Raw genomic sequence first — 16,447 nt, forward strand, 5'->3', positions numbered from 1 at the left:
TGATTTATTGCACGATTTTTTCTTCAAGGACCTCGTTGTTTAGAGGGAAGATATGTAAGAAATTCTCGTTTATGGCTGCAATTTGCTCTTTATCGAGTTCACGCTTCTGGGCGAAAGATTCATGGATCTATGTGAATACACTCAGATTCTGATTCACTTTGGGATTGATCCCACTTACATTCGAGTTTGCGTTCATGGAATGACTCATCCTGGAATTCGTATTTAAGTTAAATTTAGAACTTTGAGTTTGTGCGCTTGGATCAGCATTATTCTGGTTTTGATTAAACTTTCCCGGAAATGTTGAATCGGCAGGTATTGCTGGAGGGTTGAACACAGGGGAATTAAAACCGTTTTTGTTATTAAATTCCATGGGAGTTAAAATGCTGGGTGATTTCATCTTCAGTATGGTATATTGTTGACTAATTTCAGTCAATATCTTTGAAATATATTTATAATAATTCTCAAATCCAAAGAATATAATATAATTTAGATGTCGATTTAATTAAATCCAAATGTTAATACCATACATACTAATGCAGTGATGATGTGGTTTGTATGAGTAATCAAAAGAGCATGGATAGTGCATGTGTGTATCAATCACATCGTATGTTTGTGCCCATGCTATTCACATCTGCTTCTTTATCTACTGTATCATACTCTAAATAATCTATTTAAACTCGCTATTTTCTCTCCTTAGTATCAAACTTTTGGCTTTGAAGCTATTAACTTCATATTTGAGCCCTTAATTTTCCTTTTCGAGCTGCTTGATTCGAAAATTTGTCAGCATTCGATAATTCTACAAACGCGATTCTTTGAGGATAGAAGCATCATTGTCGATAAAGGAACTATTTGCAAGCAGTTCAGTGTCGCTATTAATGCGAGACTCATTTGAATATTATTCTGATGTACACAAGCAAAGGGGCTTTTCGATACTGGCCTTGGACTTTGAAGTACTGGACTAATTTGATTAGTATGTGTATTGGCTGACTTGCCTTTGGCTTTTATTATGGCTTTGATTCCTAGTTTGAGTGTCACTTTGTATGTTATGCGCTGTTTTAATCTTGGCGGGATGTCTGGTGTTTGAGCAATTAATGAGATTGGGGTTATTTTAATCACCTTGCTCTTGTGGATTCTTGGGACGATTACAGTTTGTTTCAATAAACACAATTTAATTGTAAGAATTGGTGGTATCTTTCGTAAACTATTCCTACTTCCGATCATATCTTTATGGTTGATTACTAATTTGGTGTGGAGATGCGTTTCTGTGATGATCATTGTGATGATCATTGTGATGATCATTGTGATGATCATTGTGATTACTATTACTCATATTATGGGTATATTGCTTAAAAGTTTCCATGATCTTAACTGCACAATCTTGAACCAAATGATCATAATCATTACAGTTTAAACTATTCTGTGCATTGCTGGTGTGAACATACTTGGACTGGCTCGATAAGCATTACTTGAGCTTGTTCGAATCCAGCAGTTTGGTTAACACTCTTTGGTAGTCCGATATCTTCTTTTCAAAGTAATCGAACTCTTCCTGATAATTCGTTATGCATATCTTTTGGGAATGCACAAGCTCCACTAATTAATGGATGATCTCGTCTTTTTATCTTAGCTAAACGGATGCCGATTTGCAGAAACACTGTAGCTTTTATATAAACTGCAAAACGGGCAACATGCTTTTTGGAGAAGGGGGTGCTATTTAGGAGAACTCTAGCAATTCACACTTACTGGGTGCATCCGAAGAAAATAAAGTGTTCGAATAGCAAACCTATTACACTTCATTGAAACGGTGGCTGTTTTTATGAGGCAGATGAGGAGTGTTAGGAGGCAACAGAAATATTGAAGGCGTTGGAATATAAGCTTCATTAATTACATCACAGTTCTCAATACTTTGACAGAGTTTCTCGCTTTGCACAAATAGCTCATCACTAAATAAACCATCAATGTTTCTTCCGCGGTGATCTAAACATTTAGAATTATAATTGATTGACGAATAGTTAAGCAGCGAATCGGAGGGCAGATACTGGTTTTAATTATAGCTTTGCAGCAAATAGGTTTCATCGAGTTCGTTGGTTTGCATAATTAATACACAAACTATGGCTTCGTTGGTTTAAATTATAACAACTGCTATTATAAACTGCTAAGAGAAAATTAAACATTATTAAGCTTTAGTTTAAGATATTTCAGATATTTCATGTATTTCAGATATTTCGATTGCCTTGAACGCAAAGTGATAATCCAAGATTCCGTCTAGAATCTGCAAAAGCATCATGTAAAATAATATGGGAATATTTGAAATATAAAAAAGCGCATCACTCACTCTTCGATAATGAACAAGTTGCAATAATTTTATTGTCAATGATTAGTGCATATGAGCTATTTATCATATATTTTATTCGGCGAATTCAACAAACTGAAATTTATTATTCAAGGCTCAAGCATCCCATTAATATAATCTTCTTTTGTTCTTTTGAGCAGACAAATCAAGACTGTTGCCTTTGGATTTTATTGAGGCAGCCGAGTTTGGCGCATTTGGTTTTAATGCACTTCAAGTATGAATATTTATACTAAATGAAATCATGCCTCAAATGTGAGTAGTTTTGTTACGATCGCTTCGATGACATCCCCGTGATTTCCAATCCGTCTGTCTCTCCTCCTTTTGACAAATGGCTTGTCAGTTCGAGATAAACAGGGTCCTGTCAAATGCAAAAAATGCTAACTTCCCATGCAAAACGGAGTCTCAGGAATAAGAAGAATAAAGTTAGTTGCATGAAAGAATCGGATCAAACTGGTCATCATAGCATCCAAGGGAATCGTAATTCCCTTCCGATTTAAAGTCAAGGCTTTAATCATTTAATCCTCAAGAAGGCCATTACATATCAAAGTTATCAGCATGCAGAGCCGCTTGATTTGAAATATAAATCTTGTCACAACATCCCGACCGAGAACACAATCGCTTATGGTCTGATGCCTCATAAAATAGGGAATGAAAGATTAATCGAAAATGAAACGATCACAAGCTTCGAGCCGATTCGTAGTAAAGATTCTCATCCATGCGGAGTTTTTTTCAAAGTTTATATTAAAGATTACACTCCGCGGCCAAACACTATCCCGGAAAAGGAGTAAAGAAGCAGGTCCTTGATTAATAATAAAGGCATACTGGGACATCAATTTGCAAAAAATTGGCAGCAATTCAAAGATAGCAACGATTTCAGCTCTTCTTTGAATGGAGCTTCTTAAAAATGGCCATATATCGCAGTCGCATAGGCTTATAACGATAAACTGCAGAATGAACATATGGAAAATCTATAAAATCCATAAAATCCTCAAAATTCTTACTTGAATTCCGTGGGCACTTAGCATCAGAAATCAGCCAATCGCTCCCCATTTTTGTCGGAGTATGGCTCTCATTCGAGATTGAATGCACCCCACTAATAAATGAATCTTTATACGATAAAAGCGCATAACTAACATTTTCAGTTGTTTCAAGAGACAGTCAAGTTTCAGACAATAGAAAAAGACCCGAAACCTAATTGTCCGAATACATTAGAAGCTAATAAGGTTAGGAAAATTTCTTTCTTGCACAAATCTGCGACAAACCTCGAACACATAAGCTGCGTGAAGGCATAATCGATCGGAGATGATGAGAGTTCTGAGCATCACTCTCTGGTTATATATAGATCTTCAGCCCAAATAGGCTCAAATGCCAGTGAAAGCTATGAGAATGAAGATAAGAGGAGCTTTAACATGTCATTTGGGCATTTGCAAATCGAAAAAGAAAGGCGGAATAGGCCATATGGTAGTGAATTTTAATATCGAACTGATTGAATATACAATATTTCATAGAATCAATGAGGATTTAAATTAATAAATAGCTGCACTCGTCTAAGAGATGTAGCATTCAGCCATCTATAGTCTTATTCATGAGCTGCTCTTTGAGATATTGCTGGGTTCGAATCACTATGAAGCTATGAGGAGTACCACGTATCAAATATATCGGGAATCCCACCCACAACCTCAAAAAACCCTATCTACCAAGAGTCTTTTTGAAGCAGTCCGCAATCCCTGTATACAGAATTGAATCAGATGACTGCTTTTGCAATTTCACCTTGATGTTGTCAGCCGGCAGCGATAAAAAGGCAGTCAAGAAGGAAGCCAAGACTGCGGACACATTTGGCAACAGGAAGGACTATGAAACAAACAGCGGTTTAATTAATTCGGTGATGATCTAATTTCCAGACAGCTGCCCTACATTGATCAGCAACACTCGCAGCATTGTTATTTCAATTCCCCTCCATAGCCCAAACACTCCATCCTCGCTGATAATGCTTTTGAATGCCTGGTAAGTATTCGAGTAAGCCTTCTTGCCAGTGGTTACAGTTGCTTGCCTTCGAATCAGAGCAACATCGAATGGATTTCCCACTACTGCTCCGAGTATGCCGCTTACCATGGATATGCCAACTTTTGCGAATAGATTAATGTGAATATTGTTTTCATGAAATTTGTTGACAGTCCAAGTATAGGAACCGAGGCGTGTAGAGGCATAAAATAACTGCCGAAATATGGCACTATCTAAGCCTCTATAAAATACTTTGAATCCCTGCTCAGTATGAATTTTTTTGAGTGTGTTGAGCATCGACTTGTTTTAGCGTGTCAAAAGCTTGCCATCTCTTTCTGATATGATTTGGATTTGAACCTTGAGGGTGTCAATTGGCTGGATCACACAAGTAGCAAGCATGCCTGAGAAGCCCCCTATTGCAAAATGAAGGAATGATTCCATGGGTTGCGATATGAAGTATCAGTTTATATAATAAATATTGGCTTAATTACGCTGCGATTAAATATGCGCGAAATCACTATTCAAACATTTCAACTACAAAATTAACAGCCAAATTGCATCAGTGTTCATAGTTAAATTAATGAGGTAAGCATGTCCTGTTTAGATAAGGAAATTCAAAATATTCTTCAATTGAGGAGCATCGGTTTGATCCAACGCGTTTGTTTCCATTCAAAATGGTTCAATATCTATCGCTAACACTTTCATTTTTGCTGAAGTCTATTCAGGATTGATATTATATTTCCTGTTATTGGAGTATTTTTTTGAATTTAATAAATATATTTGGAGAGTATTTTCGCATATAAACTTTTTATAGATTATTTTCGAATCGAATCTCTTTATATAGTATTTTCGATTATAATCTGAATTGTCGATGTCCTTCCTGACTGAAACTTCGCAAACCTTTATGAAGAAGATGGGGAAGAAAGATTCAAAATAGAGAACCAAAAGCATCATCCTGAAGTCAGGGCTGAACTCGAATTAAACAAAACTATCGAGGAAAACCACAATTAATTTCTCGAAGTTCAGCAGTTCCCATATGCAGAATAGCCCTCACTCGAATAGCCTGCTCAATTTCAGATCCAACAAATATTCCGCCAATAAATTCCAAAAGTAAGATGTCTGTGATGAGACAAAACAAAAACGCATAATGCATTTAACATCGTCTTTTAATTAATTAAATTTGGAAGCGGACGCCTACCCACGGCAGCACAACCGGAGTGAATATAAACGCGGGACGGCTGCCTCCACTTTCGCCATTAGTTCCAAAGGTAAAGAAAACAATTAAATTAAAAAGTGGAATCATGTAAATAATATCAATAACTCAGCTCATGAATTTATATTACGGGAGATAATACGATACGCTCTCCCTGAATAAAATTGAAGAAGGCCACAAAATATACAATACCAACGAAAAGGGAGGGAAGGAAAACGTAATTCTACCGGGAATCCAGTTCTATCGACTCTTAGCAGATTCCTCCACGATTTCTAAATACGAGCTAAGCATCAATTTCCCTGAAACCCTGGTCGATAAAGGATCTAACCTCACCATGATTTATACGAACAAGCAAACAGGCAAACTGCAATGGAAAAAGCTTACGAGAGGAGAACACTACTCAGAAATGAAGAATGTATTGGAAGAGTGTCTAAATGAGTTGAAAAAGAGCTCCAATAAATACAACATCCATTACGACTTCAAAGAGAATTATCATACCCCGTCGATAGTTGCCAAAATGTCTGAAGACAAGTAAACTAAATTCACCATCGAAGTCGACAGTTATCGGGCATTTTAGGAAAAACGCTCAAACCCCAATCAGAATAAGCTCATTCAAAGGTATATCTACCCCTTCAGCACCAAGGCCACAATTTTAAGGCTCGTCTACAAAAGAAGGCACAGAGGGGAGCAACATGAGTAGTTCCAGGGTCATCGATTTTTTAATGTGGATCCTATATTTCGGAACAATGATGCCAAAACGAAAAATTATAGCAAAAGCAAAAGCAGACCGTTCCATGAAGTGCTCAAAATGCAGTGTACGGTTTGCCCGACTTATGAACGGGTTAATAAAGTGGAGCTCAGCAAAATCTCTGCAACTAAGTCCCTATAAAAATATATCAGACAGGCTGAACAACTGATTTGCATGATGGAGTCCCTTAGTAAGATAAAAATAGAGCAAATTGGAATTGATTTTATTGTGGATATATACGGCATAGCTTGGCTAATCGGGATCACCCACTATTATTACAGCATACCTGGGGAAATTCAACTGAGTGCAGAGCAAGTTATTGCAAACAGTAATTAAGGTATGGTCTCTGTGAAGAAACAATAGTTCGATGTAATTGGAAGGACAATGAACTGCCGTCTGTGCTCCAATTCTCACCACAAGCAAGAGCTCAAGAAGACGGTTTCCAACAAAATTCTTATCAGCTTCTTAATGCATCTGAAAAAGCGGTTGAAGGTGGCGGAGTATGAGAGGCTCGAGTTCGTAAAAGACATCAGCAAGATCCATTATAATAACCATATTGTCTTTCATGTTTGCGATGTCTGCTATCAGCTGATTTCAGAGGAGTACAAGCTCATCGAGTGCGAAAAGTAGCTCGCCTCCTTGTGCAATATAAAGCCGAATTTGGAGGGCAAGCTCAACAGGAATCAGGAAGCGAGTGATGCCGCGAAGGTGATAGTAAAGCAGTGGCGGCTCATGATATTCTTAGTTGACATTAATAACATCCCTCCCCAGTTTGTCAACAAGAACGAGGCATTGAATATCAGGTACCGCATTGGCACCAAAAACTAAATATAATAGTCTTGGAAGGTCAAGCTCGGAATCCTGAAAGGTTCGGGGGGTTTCATGAAAACATCTAGCACGAATTTGCCTCTCAACAAAGTCAAGGTGCATTACTTCTACTGCGGGCAGTCGGAAATCGACACATTCCTGAAGGAAACTGAAATCAACCTTCAGCTTCAAACAGCTGAAAAGAAGTATTTTGCAGAGGGATCTTCTGGAGTGATTTCCTCATTCAGGCATAGGATTCAAAGTGACTTGTGTCTAAGGCAGACTTCTTCAGCGCTTCTCTTCTATACAAGTGGTCAATACTGCGAGCTCACAATCAAAATAGGATTAATCTGTGACGGAGAGTACGAAGTCGACCAAAATACGGCCATGCAATACCTCAATGGTGTATATTTTGCAGAAAAGTCCTTCTCCAATTCCAACCCGATCCCTCGTGAATGGATGGAGGCATTTGGCATCAACGAGGAATAAAGAGAAGATGAAATTGTCTCCCATGATTCCGATGGCTAGATCCCGTTGAAAGGAGCGCAGCCTAAGAAACTGATGACTCACCGAAAGTCGAGGCCTCTTGAAAAAATATCATTGCATAGATATTGATGTTTGATTTATAATGCTATTTCCAATCAAGCGATATTATGTTAAATAAATCACAAAGCATCGATGGATCCAATAAAATCCATTTTGCAAGATGCCATGATTCGAATTCCTTGCTTCATGTCTCTTGAACCAACCTAAACAATCATTATGCTCTATGATTCCTAAATAATAAATAGCATTGGCAAAGAAGCAGTAAAAGGTTTGCTCAGCACCCATACGAAGCTGCACTTCGAGTCCTAACTGAATTTGCCTTACAAATTCTTGGTTATTGCTTTCCAAAATTCAGAATTCGCTCGGCTTTTTTATGCTGAGCATGCCTCCCAATCAACACACAAAGACTAACACAAAGACATAGATAAGTAGAAAGATAAAGATAAAAGCAATGACAAAAATAAAAGCAACTGCATAAAAGAAAGCCGCGAGGATATAAACAGTATTGGGTACATGAGTCGATTCGTAAATTCATTAGTTCAAGTTTAACAATAAAGCAGCTTTTCAGTCAACAAGGCTCACAAATTCAAAAGGAAGATGTACTATTGTAAAGATATTGGGTAGCTCGAAGGTACACTCTACGAAAGAGGCAGAGTAGCTGTTCAGTTTCCTGAAAATGTGGCTCTCAGAAACATTATCAAAGAAGTGGCACAATTGGTGGTGATGGAGGGTGTGAGAGCAGAGGAAGAGCTGAAAAGAAAAATAGCTTATGAGCCTGTGTTATAGTTTCTAGACCATGTAGCAATCCAATCTATTTTAGAATATTCTTTCTTCTGAGAACATCTTTTATCGGTGGAGAGTCTACTCTTATCTGCAGGGTGATGGAGACACCAACTATAGGACTTAACCATTTAATATTGTGGCAGATGAGGCGGAATGGTATCCTCCCCTCGAAGCTACAGCTGAGAAATTTCACAATCGAGTTTTGAATCTTGAATAGAAATACTACTTCACGAGAGTTCTCATGCACCTCACCCTCAAGAGGCTGGAAATCGAAGAAGCGATGGTATTTTGTCTGAAAAACATGGGATCCTTCGTTGATATATCCTGCACGATTTCAGTCATGATAGTGTAGAAGTGCAGGAACGAACACAACTGTGAGGAGAGCATTCTTCCTTTTCTATATTTAATCTCTGACATCTTGTTCAATAGCCCCTGGTCAGGCTACCGAGATATTTTCGCTGTTCTTTTGCCCTTGCTCTTCAATAAAATTGCTCATTACATTCGGGAGCCGACTCAAATTCTTAATCTGCTCACTATTTGGCAGAAAAAGTACATTTTCGAGGAAGAATACTTCAAGGGAATCCTCCTTATGGTGAAAAAAACAGATACCTCCAAAATCAACCCTATAGTCTTAGCAGATTTAAAGGCAAAGGAACGGACATCAATTGAGAAGATGTGCGATCAGTATGGTATCCCTAATACTGCAGATCCCGATAAATCTCTCACTATGCTCGCGGTGATTCTCTCTGAAGAAATACCTTAAGAAGCCAAAGCAATGTAAACTATTTAAATTGGCCCATACGATGGCTAGGAACTGACAGAAAAAGACCTATACAAAATAAAATCAAAGAGCTGCAAAATTGTGAGCTGCGCTGGAATATCGGTGAAGCTGCTCTTCGAAAAGCACAAGAGTCATATAAGTGCGAGCATTGATAAATAATGAATGAATCAATATTATATGAAATTGCTCAAATGATGAAAGATTGTGTGCTTGCTCAGTAATAGAGCTGGATAATATTTATCTGCAATCAGCATCTGCACAGAGCAAATATTCATATTATTGAGTGTTCATGAGTTAGGAATATTGAATCTATTCGAATAAATCAGCTTCGACTAGAACCTGATGAGCTTCTCTTTCTGTTCTTTTTCTTCTTTTCGTGGCTTCTTCCTTTACTTTTGCTTTTACTTTCACTGTCTCTTTTTCTGTATCTATCCCGATCGCCATGATCTCTTCTGCTGTCCCTGCCTCCATCTCGATCTCCTCGATCTCCTCGATCACCTCCAAAGCGAGGTCTATCTCTGTTGAATTCTCGTGGGACTCTCGCTGAATAATTAGTTGAAATATACGTTTTGGGCAGTCTCTTGCAAAATGCCCAACTTCATTACAATTGAAGCATCCTTTTGGCCTGTCATCGTCTCTTCTGCGATCGTTGTCACGATCGCCATAGCCTCCTCGAGAGCTTCCTCTATCTCTGAATCCTCCCCTATCTCCTCCTCTATCTCGGAATCCTCCACGATCATTGTTTCGGTCGTTTCCTCTAGCGAATTCGACTCGGAGCTATTTTCCAAGAAAGTCTTGGTGGTTCATGCTGAATAAGTTATGGAGAAGAAAGAAAGAGTATGTAGAAAATTTTGATAATTTCATTCATAATCGAAGTGTGTAGTACCCTTAAACAGCCTTCTCGGCGTTTTCAGTTGTGTCGTATTCGATAAAAGCGAAGACAATTCCAGGAGCTTTCTGTTTCAGGGTGATTTCCATAATGGTTCCGAAATCAGTGAATGATTTTCTCAAATCGGCTTCAGTACTCTTAAAAAATCAGATAGGCCCTACATCACTGTTCAAGTTGGAAATATAGACCTTGGGAGAAGGCTTTGAATCTCTGGAGTCGTGTTTAAATGATCGACGGTCGTCCATGAATTAATGTATTATACATTGTTGAAGAGCAACCAAATTTAAAATCACAAAATTGTAATTGAAAAATTAGTTGTAACTTCTCAAATGCGATGCCATCGGGATTGCTTATTATCTAAATCCCATTTCATTAATGAGCGCCTCCTTCAAATTGAATTATTATTGGTTCGCATATTTGGCTGTCGCATTTTAAATTATGAAGGGATTCGACTACAGCAATTTGGATCGCCAGCTAGCCGATATACTGAAATGTAAGCCATTGCCCGAACTCTAAGTTAAAATACTCTGTGAAAAGGTATATATAAAGCTGAGCTAAGGCCAAGGAAATTCTCACATAAGAATCGAACGTGGTTCCAGCGCGGGCTCCTGTAATTGTCTGCGGAGATATTCACGGTCAGTTTCATGATTTGATGGAACTGTTTGAAATCGGAGGGCCAGTGCCCGATACGAACTATTTATTTATGGGCGACTATGTAGATAGAGGTAAATGTCATAAAAGCATAGGCCATCACAGTGTCGAAACAGTCACACTTCTGATTGCATTGAAGGTTCGCCATAAAGACAGAATCACGCTCTTGAGGGGCAACCATGAGTCTCGCCAGATTACGCAAGTTTATGGATTTTATGATGAATGCTGCCGAAAGTATGGAAACTCGAATGTCTGGAAATGCTTGACAGAACTATTTGATTATTTGCCCCTAACGGCAGTGGTTGAGAATCAGTTCTTCTGCTTGCATGGAGGCCTATCGCCCTCAATTGAGAGTCTCGACAATATTCGGGTGCTAAAAAGAGTGCAGGAGGTGCCCCATGAAGGTCCGATGTGCGATCTGCTTTGGTCGGACCCAGACGATAGATCGGGATGGGGAATGAACCCAAGAGGAGCGGGATACACTTTCGGGCAAGATATCGCAGAGCAGTTCAACCATACAAACAATCTGAAGATGATTGCCCGAGCGCATCAGCTCATGATGGAAGGGTACACAAGCACGCATAATAAGAATGTGTCAACAATATTTTCGGCTCCGAACTACTGCTACCGTTGCGGGAACCAAGCAGCTATCATGGATGTGGATGAGAATCTGAGGCAGAATTATATCCAGTTCGACCCAGCGCCAAGAAAAGGAGATGAAGTGCAGAAAAAGAGAGTACCAGACTATTTTTTATGATTATTCATCTGCTGCGACTAGTCATATGCTCATTATAATATCTATGTTCGACCAACTCATTCACAACCGCATCAACTACTCTATGCCTTAACCCAATACTCGTATACCCCAAATGCTCAACCCCAGCCTGTCTTCATACACTCACCATCGAAATTGAGGATAGTATTAGCACTGCTGTCAACATGGAGACAATTAAATTCAACTCCCATATTTAATATACGGATAGCTCCATATTTAATATAGCTGATAGCTCCATATTTAATATACGGGTGGCTCATCAATATATAGCTCATAGTAGTGTGCAATCAGACAGTTTAAAATACCGTCGCATCTTTAAGAATTAATCATTGCAAAACGAACACAGGCTTATATCAATTTAGCAATAACCTAAAAACTTAATGGCTTCTCAACTGCAATTGCAAATCAACCTTAATCTTCAAAATACCTTCATGGGTGTATTTATGACTGATCCTAAGTCAGATCTATTCCTCATGCATAAACGATCGATAATTCCTTTGCACATTGGCCTTCTTGCGCCCCATTCCGCCTACTTCAAGACAATTCTCGGCCTAGACCCCATGCGCAACCATAAGATCCACATTCTGCGTCATCCTTCAATTAAAGTACGCCGTTCGTGTTTTAGACCCAATCATTGGTTGAAGTGTTGAAGTTATTTTATGGAGGCCCACTGCTCACTAATCGAGATCATAGTGTTCAATAGCTTATGGAAATATCAAGCATTTTGGGGATAAAATTCATCGCGTCGCAAATCGAAGCAGATATGTAGAAAAACCTCTCCTCTTACGATATTTTCATCGCAATGCAAGTTGCTTACAAATACAAGCTGAAAGGAGCCTATAAAGCGTGCTGGACCCAGTTGTAGGATTAAAAATATGAGCAAATTCACTACAATATGTTCGATCTGCTCAAGTGCGAGTAGAGCCTCTTCAAATAAATTATAATCGCCTTTGGTAGTCGAACATTGAATCGCGCAACCATCAACCGAAAGGCTTCGACTAATCTCCAGAGCGAAGTGGTTGAAAGATATAATAAATTCCATCGCCTCCATCTCTCGTGGCCCGAAATACAAAACGAAATGCTTCTGCGGAAACACACTGTTTCAAGTGTTAAGCTGCACACATTTGGCAATGAGAAGCCTTAGAAAATGTTAGTCAATTCAATTCATATCAGTAAGGAACTCATACAACAAGAACACTAAATAAAACGGAGAGAGGAATAGTAAACTAACTCCTCACCATCTTCTCTGTTGGTCTCGCAGAATTAAAATTGTTTCTTAGAGAGCTTTGGAGGCTCCAAGCTCTTTCAATTCTCAAATAAGCAGCATTAAACGAGAGTTGTTGTGGGATCGTCGGTTTGAACTATATATATATATATGCTTTTATCTTTGACTAAACTATGGTAAAATTATAATCATAATTATTCTCTTTCTTTTATATTGATTTGAATAGAATGGATTCAGATACAATAGATTATAATTGATAGGATAAATGGGAGTAAAAAAGTAGCAGAGAGAGGTTTCGATCCTCCGACCTTTGAGTTATGAGCCCAACGCGATACCACTACGCCACCCTGCTGAGTCTATTAACGTACGCCATTCTGAGTATATACATTTATTTTATTACTATATACATTAAACAGCCTTCTTATTCGCCTATTTTAGCATATTCATCCATGATTGCACAATACTTACGTTCGAATGAGATGAGGATATATTATTTATAGTAAATTTAATTATCACTATTATCACTATATATAGATTTGGTCATTGGAAATGCAGCATGTTAAATATCTATTTGTAAATAGCATCTTTTGAATGCATAATAAATATTATAGTGCATAGATGCTGAGCATAAAGTATAAAGTGTACTTTGCGAGCTTGTTTTCCTATCTCACAATTCATATCATGCGAATGGCCATCCCTTTTAATCTTAAATCGTTGGCGGACTACTTCGAACTGAGCAATCAAATGTTGGGACTCGCAAACTCCGCCATTTACATCGTCCTCGGACTCGCTTATCTCTACAGAGTTGTTAAGCCAATATAGTACATAAAATCCTCTTATTTTTACTATGTGTCGCTCGCCAGCCTGTTCTATGTCCTAATCCCGATACTTGTCTACATGGGCATTAAATCACACGTGCTCCTTTTTCTGAGCATGGGAGCATTTGGGTTCTTTCAGTCTACTTCCTGGCCGATAGTAATTAAGCTAGTCTAAAAGTACTTTAATGCAGAGAGGGATGGCTTTGCGCTGGGGATCTGGTCGGCAAATGGGGATTTCGGGAATGTGCTCGGCTTCTTCATTTGCACTGTTATCGTTTACTACCTTTAGTGGGACTGGGAGATTTCCTTGATTATTGCGCCCCTGACGGCCTTCGTGGTGGCTCTTTGCGTGCTAAAACTGCCGATCGCGGATAAGCAATAGTTATCTGCTTATGAAGTGTAAAACCAGAGCAAAAGCTGGACTAACATCTTTAAATAGCTATTCGCACATATGAAAAAGCCCTCGGTTCTATATCTTGTGGTGGTGCTTTGCCTCCTTAAAGCCCTGCTGTATGGAGTGCTGCTTTGGCTCCCTTTGTACTTATAAAGCAATGGCTTCAAATAGTTTTCGGGGTACATTCCAATTGCTTTCAGTATTCTGACAATCATCGGGTCCCTATTCTTCGGACTGGCCTACCAAATGATAAAGAAACCGATAAATCGCAACATCATGTTCATTCTGATAAATTTAGTTTCGATTGGGGCGTTCTGGGGCATTCGTCTCACGAATTTAAGCACTGACAATCAATGGGTATTGTTCATCTTGGTGGGAATTACAGGCTTCTGTATCCCAGGAAAGTACAACATTCAGGTAGCTCATGAGGTTATCCTGACTTGCAGACTCAATGGCATTTAGATATTGATAATGAGCAGCTTGCTGGAGAGCCTTGGATACATCTTTGTGGGGTTGTTCCAGATTATCATTGGCATCTCCACATCCATCGACGCCAATTCGATCTTTGTGGTATTCCTGGTGACTAATGTGCTATGTCTGCTGGTGGAAGTGCTGCACTTCGCGTATAAGTGCATGAAGGGCGGATATTACTAGTAGTAGATCTCCCAAAAATAATAACGCCGACTGGAAGAGGAGTTGTAGACTGATTGATATTGAAATTGCAATTTAGGAAATTCAGTACTGTGGTGTATAGTGTATAGTATACATATAATCATCCATTATGATGCCGTTGGCTTAAATATAATCGCAATTTGAATATAGTCGATAGTTAGAAGTGATCAGGTGATGGAGCCCAAACACAAATCCAACATCGTTGCCAATAAGCAACTCAACACCCATAACAAAATAGGCAGCAAGAGCAAATCCAAAAAACTCATTATTAATTCCAATCATGCCAACATCAGAAATCTTCCTCATACCAATAATGCCAATAATGGCAAGAATGTGAGCAGTAGTAAAAGCAAAGCATACAGGCAGTACATCAAGAGTAAATCACCAAATGCACACTGTGAGGATACCCAGAGCCTGATTTCATATCACAGAAGCAATCAGAATCCATTCTACCACACACTGCAAGCTCTATTGAAAATGCTCATATCCAGACATCCGCATAGTGCCCAAGTCCACACTCTGTAAAATGGCGTATCCAAATAAGAAAAATAAAACGCATATCACAATGCTTTCACCAGTCATAACAGTAGCATCAGTCACAATTACAACAATGCGAGCCATATGTTGAGCAACGTGAGTTGTGGCTACACCAGTATGAGCTATGCATGCACAAATAATCATAGCAACAGCCATAGCAACAATCATAGCAATAGTAACAGCAGTAGTAGGAACAACAACGGCAATGGCAGTAGCAACAATAGTAACAGATAGAGCATTATTCTCTGCCAACTGCTGGATAACATGTAGAAGCATCAAAAGATATGCACCATTATCAACAACACACAATAAAGCATATAAAATCAGTAGATAACAGATAGGCTATCAATGCTCGACTTCCTCACCAATTAGCGCACCAAACTCCTCTCCATGTTCAAACTATAATGCGCCAAAAGCAAGCTCGAAGCCATGGACGCAGCAGATTGGAAACACGAGCTCCGCAGCCTATACCACTTTATCACCCTCAACTCTGCCAGTTCACACGCCGATGGGCGGGGGGAGGATGATTAAAACATGCTCAAGTGCATCTATCGTAAATTTTAAGAAATGGGCGATGTGATTCACTGGCTCTTCGCACTATTCTAAAATATCGCTAGCATTCCAAATATTACTCATGTTAGTCCACATGTCAATCCCCAGAAGAGCACGAATAATCACAATAGAAAGATTAACACTCTCTCAATAGAATAGCTGTCCAGCAAAATATCGAACAATCTGAAGCTGCTCAACAACAAAGCCAATTCGAATACTCCCACTGACATTCAAGACAGCAGTTTCAAAGGGGATAAAAGTGGGGTCAACCTTCTTGAGGCACAACTTGCCAGCCTATCACAGTAGAATCTTGAAATATCACAGGAGAATCAAAAACTATCAAATGAGAATATTCAACTATCGCAATAGAATCTCAAACTATCACAGTAGTATACGTCCCTTGGACAATCAAATGCCAAGCTTCAACAATAAATACAGAAGATTTAATAATAGTTTTAATATGTAGTATAAGATAAGCTGCAATTAGAGCAAGAGCTTGCAGCCAGTCGCAGCAAACTCCAATATTTTTAGGCAATGGTCGCATCTCGCACCTATACTCTCGACAATGTGGATGTTGAAAATGTGGACACGAAAAGCTTGCTGTAAAGGATGGAGTAATTGCGGTGCAGTGTGGTCTCGTTAAGATAATGGCAATCCGGATGCAAACTAACCTTTGATGGGGCTTGTAAATAGTACCAACAGTTG

General features: G+C 38.9%; 1 protein-coding gene, 1 non-coding gene and 1 pseudogene across 2 annotated transcripts; 1 reads left to right on the top strand and 2 right to left on the bottom strand.

Annotated features, from left to right (window-relative positions):
- Nucleotides 1-4,240: 4,240 nt before the first annotated feature.
- LOC148298777 (uncharacterized) lies at nt 4,241-4,792 on the bottom strand (annotated as a pseudogene).
- A 5,764-nt stretch (nt 4,793-10,556) lies between these two features.
- LOC148298778 (uncharacterized) lies at nt 10,557-11,526 on the top strand. Its single transcript, XM_088276649.1, is given in 2 exon segments — nt 10,557-10,652; nt 10,654-11,526. Coding segments are annotated over 2 exon segments (969 nt in total).
- A 1,523-nt stretch (nt 11,527-13,049) lies between these two features.
- Nucleotides 13,050-13,121, bottom strand: TRNAM-CAU (transfer RNA methionine (anticodon CAU)). Its single transcript has one exon. It is a non-coding gene; the product is annotated as a tRNA-Met (tRNA).
- Between the last annotated feature and the right edge of the window lie 3,326 nt (nt 13,122-16,447).

Source organism: Brachycentrus maculatus, unplaced genomic scaffold, assembly GCF_059751285.1.
Source record: "Brachycentrus maculatus isolate JH-2025_06_01 unplaced genomic scaffold, ASM5975128v1 h1tg001607l, whole genome shotgun sequence".
Lineage (NCBI taxonomy): Eukaryota > Metazoa > Arthropoda > Insecta > Trichoptera > Brachycentridae > Brachycentrus > Brachycentrus maculatus.